Source organism: Blennius ocellaris, assembly GCF_963422515.1.
Source record: "Blennius ocellaris genome assembly, chromosome: 17".
Lineage (NCBI taxonomy): Eukaryota > Metazoa > Chordata > Actinopteri > Blenniiformes > Blenniidae > Blennius > Blennius ocellaris.
In genome coordinates this window covers 587,883-594,551 of record NC_137666.1, presented here as the reverse complement: position 1 = coordinate 594,551, position 6,669 = coordinate 587,883, and the positions used below count along the sequence as shown (strand labels likewise).

The 6,669-nt window shown below is 46.4% G+C and overlaps 2 protein-coding genes across 5 annotated transcripts in view; one reads left to right on the top strand and one right to left on the bottom strand.

The window, feature by feature from the left end:
- strn3 (striatin, calmodulin binding protein 3) overlaps nucleotides 1-4,436 on the bottom strand; it is a 13,574-nt gene extending 9,138 nt beyond the window's left edge. The window contains exons 1-4 of one of the 2 annotated variants that reach the window (XM_080513487.1): nucleotides 4,005-4,436; nucleotides 356-459; nucleotides 200-273; nucleotides 1-41 (exon numbers count right to left, since the gene is read on the bottom strand). The exon at nucleotides 1-41 is cut by the window's left edge and continues 38 nt beyond it. In XM_080513487.1, the coding sequence (XP_080369613.1) occupies nucleotides 1-41; nucleotides 200-273; nucleotides 356-459; nucleotides 4,005-4,268 (483 nt within the window). In that variant the 5' untranslated portion in view covers nucleotides 4,269-4,436. Of the gene's footprint in view, nucleotides 42-199; nucleotides 274-355; nucleotides 460-3,483; nucleotides 3,609-4,004 lie in introns of those variants that run through there. The other variant, XM_080513488.1, reaches the window with a different exon arrangement.
- Nucleotides 4,437-5,201: 765 nt separating this feature from the next.
- ap4s1 (adaptor related protein complex 4 subunit sigma 1) lies at nucleotides 5,202-6,556 on the top strand. Of its 3 annotated transcripts, none has more exons than XM_080512988.1 (6): nucleotides 5,202-5,384; nucleotides 5,632-5,792; nucleotides 5,946-6,032; nucleotides 6,106-6,174; nucleotides 6,325-6,336; nucleotides 6,420-6,556. In XM_080512988.1, exons 2-6 carry the CDS (start codon nucleotides 5,655-5,657, stop codon nucleotides 6,546-6,548), a joined length of 435 nt encoding a protein of 144 aa, XP_080369114.1. In that variant the 5' UTR covers nucleotides 5,202-5,384; nucleotides 5,632-5,654; the 3' UTR covers nucleotides 6,549-6,556. The 3 variants fall into 3 exon arrangements, with proteins under 3 accessions (XP_080369114.1, XP_080369116.1, XP_080369115.1); XM_080512989.1 differs by having other exon boundaries at nucleotides 5,222-5,337; XM_080512990.1 differs by lacking the exon at nucleotides 6,325-6,336 and having other exon boundaries at nucleotides 6,106-6,171; nucleotides 6,420-6,550.
- Nucleotides 6,557-6,669: the final 113 nt, after the last annotated feature.

Here is a 6,669-nt window from a genome sequence, read left to right as displayed (position 1 = left end):
ACTGTTGGCAGGAACAGCTGAGACCTCGGAGTCTTTGGTTTCTGAGAAACAAACGCCGGTACAAAATATCACAGAACATCTACACCAGGAAGTTTTTTTTTTAATGAAAAAGACAAATATGCACCCAAAAAATACAAAACAAAACACCAAGGTGATTTGTGAACTCTGAATATAGTTTGGTGTTGAATGAGACACTGACCTGATTCAAAACTTGGCATCTTCATCTCTCCTTGGTTTAACTCTGTTCCGTATTTTAATTTGTGGTATTTTGCTCTGGAGACAAAAAAAAAGAAGAAAGAAAGAAATTAATTTCAGTTCTTCAATCGAGCGCAGAGAAACCTGAGGAGCTGCTCACCTCTCCTGCTTCAGCGCGTACTCCAACATCTTTATTCTGCGGACCAAGTCGTTCTTTAGGTTCTCCTGACCTTTTCTCTCCCCCTGCAGGAAGGCGATCCTCGCCTGCACACACACAGTTAATATTAACTTTACTGTACTTTACTGCGAGAGTCCAGCAGGTCCCAGCTTGACTTTACTCCAGATCACTGATTTACTCCGACAACAGGCCAGTGAACTTTATTGTGAAGTTTTACGAGCGGGAAGAAGAACGACAGCAGGTTGAGACCAAACTGTCGTCGTTATCATCCGCGGTCTGGAGGAGGGAAGCCGGGATCACATGACTGATCCCCCCCCCCCCCCCCCTCCTCCCAACACAACATCTTAAATGACCCGACTGAATTCATTCCGTGGCGTTCCACAGGGATGTATTCCAGGACAACTGCAGTTTATAAAACTACACATTTAGACCGACATCCACTTTCTTAGATCAGTAGATTCTCATCTTTCGCTTTGTTTTCCTCCAAAACACAAGAAATATTGGTTGGATAATGGAGAAAGAAAACAGGAAAACTGTCTAAAATCCCTGATAAAAACTTGTTTATCTGCATCAAATAGAGTTTAATTCAGGGACTGGGAAAAGTATTCTAACCACAGATTGACTCAGCAACAATAAAAGACGTTATCGTGCTTCAAAACAACAACAATATGGAGAAAAATACAAGAAAATGCATCTTTTTTGATAAAGATATTTCAAAATCATGTTTTCCATTAGGGGCTAAACACTTGTTGTGGTATAAAGTACAGTTAAGGTAACGTGACGCAGTCACACTGAACTATTTTATTAAGACTTTTCAAAAAGTTACTAGTCGTTCGGTGAGTTTGTGTGAATGTCATGTTTGAAAATACACAACGTTGTGGAAAACGTGGCTAACAATAACAACAACAACACTAATCTAAGTGACAAATCTGATGAAAGGACATTTATAAATATACGGTTCATCAGTTCATTTTGTTTATAATGTGAGGCTGAGCTTTCATATAAATGTAAACTGAGCAGGAACAACATCTGAATTAACGACAGTAGAGATCTAAAGAAAGAGGTCAGACTGCTGTTGAGGAATCGGAGCTGTGGGGGGGGGGGTGGGGGTGGGGGGGCACTCGGAGGAAGCCAATAGCAACAGCTGATCGTCAAGTGTCATGCTGAAGGCTGAAGACGATACGCATGCTCACTGACGAGGGCTGCAGATGAATTCTGGGTCACACACTTCACAGAGTCCGCAGCGAAGCGAGCATCAAGGAGCGGAGGGAAGATCAAGAACATCATGAAAGAGGAAGATCAAAGCGTGGAGACGACGGGACAAAGAGAGCAACAACAAGCCGCGGTCTGATCGACTGTCGGAGCGTCGCCCGAGTCGGGATCCAACATAAGAAAAGACTCGATGATCCCGACGGGGACAAGCGTCTCTTTACATAAGTTAATTCTATACATGGAGTTCCACAGGGACGTGTGACAGGACCAGTCTAGTTTTTATTTTGTTTAGCTGGACGATGGCTTTTCCACTTGAAAAGTCAGAGAATTGTTCAAACGAGATGATCCTAAAATGTGCCAATCCAAAAGAGGGGTCAGAAATCAAACCATGAACCCGCCCGCCACTGATTTCTGTCGTATCCCACGACCTCCCTGGGCTTTCAACCGACGAGTGTGTGTGTGTGTGTGTGTGTGTGTGTGTGAGCCGAATTAAAAATGTGAGCTCACCGAGAAGCTCACTAGGCTAATCTGGGAGAGGCGGCACACTGCGCCTCCCGCCCCTGCACCTGGTGAGCATGAATCAAGCGCTCCTCGGGGGGAGCGGGGCTGAGGTCGGAGCAGTGATGGAGAGCCGGGTGTGAGGTCACTGGTCCACTTTTACAAAGCTGACACACACACACACACACACACACTCAATTTACAGACACAGAACAGCATGATGACTGAGGAATTGGTGTGTGTGTGTGCGTTACAGTATCTTTGTGTGTGCGTTCTGCTGTGTGTGTTGTGGTTATTTCTGGCTGCTCCACTTTTGGCCTCCAGCTGTGACGGAGCTGTCAGACTACACCCACAAGTCCTGATTACAGCCTGCAAGATCTTCACACACAGAACTGGACCTCCTGTATTTTCATAATAAACACCTCACCTTTGTGTGTTAAAAAAAAAAGGCTCTTCTTTGTATATGGCTTTCATCTGTCACAGCTGATTGTATTACCTTCATTTGTCTTATTACGTGATATATTACACGATAATTGCAGAAGAACCTGCTGGAATGATGCACTCACTTTCTGCTCCATCAGTTTTCACTACTTTAGCATTATTTTTGTCCAACAACAAAGGAAGATCTCGTGGGAATGACCTCCAAGCGGAACAATACACACTTGTTGAACTTATTGGCTAAACTTTTAGATTCCACGCACATTTACTGGCTTCACATTGGAGGATTTCTATGATCACGTGATCGTCTCACGTGACTAAACGGAGATGTTTGTAACGGAACCTTTCCCTTGGGACCTTTCTGAACGTGAAGCCGACTTTATTACCGTCACACAAACACTCATCAGAAATTAAACTCACTGGACACTGTAAATATCAGAACGGCTTCAATAAAGGTATTGTCAACATCAGCGTGAGCAGCTCAGTGGGTTGTACATTTACACACTTAAGTGTGGGAAGATTGTGCTCACAGTTATTAGATTACCAAAACAAAGAAATACTCGTAAAATTGTGTATCACGCTTATTTCCATTGCAGTTCATCATTATTGATTCTGATGGAGTCAGTGAGGAACAGATCAGCCTTCCTCAATACTGACTTGGGTTCACCTGGAATAAACAAATAAGATAATGTCCAATGTGACACACACACACACACACACACACACACACACACACACACACACACACACACACACACACACACACACACACACACACACACACACACACACACACACACACACACACACACACACACACACACACACACACACACACACACACACACACACACACACACACACACACTTCCAGGCCCAGCTGGTCACTTCACAGCAACATTAGCATCACGGATAACTATTAGCATGACAAACCAAAATGGCAGAAACCGCGATTAAGTTACCCTCCGTCACGCCACTGGATTCACTTCTGCTTCATGGCCAGACTCGCCCCTCCAGCCCCGGCAGCCGTACTGACACGGGGCGGCCGGGAACGGCACCGCGGCGAGCCACACATCCTCGGTTCTCCGCTACAACAGCTAGCGGTTAGCGCCATCGAGCTAACGGTAAACCAGCGAATACCTACTACGATGACGCCAGGCCCCGCCCTACGCTGTCGTTGATTTGTTTACATTCGCGTCATTGCAACACATATAGCCAATCCACGCGCCGTATGCCGAAATCTGACCAATCAGGGATCCGGTGGGCGGGACGTGGCTTTAGTGTAGTGGGATTTGTAAAACGTACGTTCTAAAGCTTTCAGGTTGGTTAGTAACACACGAGTTAAAAACTTCTCCATTTTTGAGCGAACATATCACAGCGAGTGCCGGAGCTGCTCTGCTGGCAGGTCCATCACACCCATAAAGCCGCCGCATCACATCCACACAGCGGCCCCGTTATCCCATGCTAAGCTAATGGTGCTAACCTGGAGCTCGGCCCTCTCCACCTCCCAGTGCGCCCGCTCCATCTCGAAGCGGGCCCACTCGTGCTGGATGTAGTGCAGGATGCCGGGGATAGTGTACTGCTGCTGCGGCCGGGACAGTTCGTCAGGCTGCTGCGGCACCATAGCCCCGCTGGATCCTCCTCCGAGCGGCGGGTTAGCGGTGCTGTTGCTCCCCGGCTGCTGCTGCGGCGGCGGCTGTCTCGGAGCTCCTCCTCCCCCTCCTCCTCCCGCGGGGTGCTCGTCCATGTTATTTTCTAATCTTCAGGTATGTATCTGAGAAGTGGGCGCAGAGTGAGGCGCGGCGGCGGCCCGCTGGCGGACTGACGCCGCTCCGCTCCGCCGCGGGGACCGAGGAGCTGCGGTGAGAGCGGCTGATGGCGGACGCGCTGTTTGTGTGGACGTCTAACCGGCCGCCATTACTGCTATCTGTGTGAGGGGAGGCCGCGCTGCATGACGGGACATCCAGTCCGTATGCAGTAGCCTCCGTGTGGCGTTCAGGACCGGCTGGGAAATTCAACAACTTTTGTCCTGTACAATCCCCAAATCCACCTCAAATTATTCAATAAAGATGCCACGATAAACACAAACAGAAATGCAAGTTTCTGGCTTCATATTGACAGGTCACTTTGAGCAGATTTTTAATTTCAAATAATTTATTTCAGATGTCAAAAACATGTACAACATGCAGACAAATTCAAAAGAAAAAATGTATTCCTACTAATGTCACTTTCACTTTTGTATCACATTATCACTAATGTCCCCTGAGTTGTGTTCTGCATCTGATGGTTTCTTTTTGCTTCTCGTGTGCGATTGTTGTGTTTTTTCTGTAAAAATGCCTTCAATCAATTGAACTGTGCATTATGTACACAATGATGTCTTATACGTCCATTGGTGCACAAACTGAAAGGGCCCACTACATCATGTAATTACAATAACGATAATAACAACAATATTATTATTATTGTTGTTGTTATTTACAGTTTTACTAAAGAGAAGTAAATTGTTTTACAACAGAAATTACCAATACAGTTGACCTGATTCAATTTGCCTATAAATTCGTCTTTCATGGACAATGTGAATCGACAGCCTTATAAAAAAAAAAAAAAAAAAATCGAAATTCCAATTCTGAATCGGAGCCTGAACGTCTCAGTGTCAGCCTCACCACGCATGCGCGAAATATGCTACTAGCTACTACAAGCCACAATGTTTTGTGAGGAAATTAAATCATCTCTTTGATTTAAGTTAACTTTTGAGAATATGAACAAAGGTTAGTCACGGAGCGAAAACCAGGAGGCAGCTGAAGCGTTGCATGTTTGTAAGTTTGTTTTTATGAAGCTTTTATAGAGGCGCTCCCGGCTGAAGGTAAGCAAAACAAACGTTTCTGTTTGAAAACCCCTTCGTGACGCGGTGAAACTGACAAATAAAGACAATAATGATATTAATAGCTTTACAAGGTATTCAATGTCGGCGGGGACAACAGTAAGAATAAGTAAAACAAATTTTTTTTGCGTGTATTTTTACCGGATATCTGTGGCTGCAACGCTGCTGCCTTCATGTGCTGCACGGAAACTTCAACTCTCTAAAACCTTGTTGTGCGGCTTCTCCGCAGGCCGCCTCGTGACGCGGCTCGCGATGATCAAGTTCGTGCTCATGGTGAACCGGCAGGGCCAGACCCGGCTGTCTCGGTACTACCAACCCGTGGAGCTGAGCCGAAGGGCGGCGCTGGAGGCCGACGTGGTCCGCTGTTGCCTGAGCCGACACAAGGACCAGGTCCGTGAAGTATCCCCGTGGGGTGCGTTCAGGGACCCGCTTAAACGTCGTTTAAAAGCTAGAAATTAAATCTGCAAAAAAATACCAAAGGTAATATTTTTTGCAGATTAAATCAGAACGATACACTTAACTGTGTGTGTGTGTTTTTTGCAGTGTTCTTTCGTAGACTACAAGGATTTTAAGTTGGTGTATCGTCAGTATGCTGCTCTCTACATTGTGCTGGGAGTCACCGACAGCGAGGTGAGTCCCTCACAACGCTTATATTATCACTCCTCTTCCTCTCATCATCATCGTCGTCGTCTCGTCCCTCCAGAACGAGCTGTCCGCCTTCGAGCTGGTCCATAACTTCGTGGAGATCCTGGACAGATACTTCAGCCGGGTGGTAGGTTCACGTCCGACTCGGTGACGTCACGTTTCAGCTCAGAGGGTTTATTTCTTTTTTTCCATCTTTCAGTAGTTAAAACAAAAAAAAAAACATTATATAGCTGTACTTTTGTCTCCTGACTGCGTTTATTTCCCTCCGTTTCCACAGAGCGAACTGGACGTATCCTTTTCAAAACAAGACGCGACGTGACGCACTTCCAGCACTTCCTGGTTTCGTTCCCTTTGACTCCGTGACGTCACCAGATCATGTTCAACCTGGACCGGGTCCACATCATCCTGGACGAGATGATCCAGAACGGACACGTGGTGGAAACCAACAAGAGTCGGATCCTCGCGCCGCTCACCGCCATCGACAAGACGGCCGACGGCTGATTCCCGCCTCCTAGCCGACCAGTCATGGTTTGGTTTCCATGACGACGGACTTTGTATTTTTGCAAACCAAGTGTGAAAACATCCGCGACGAAGTCAATTAAAACGTGGGGCCGAGAACAGA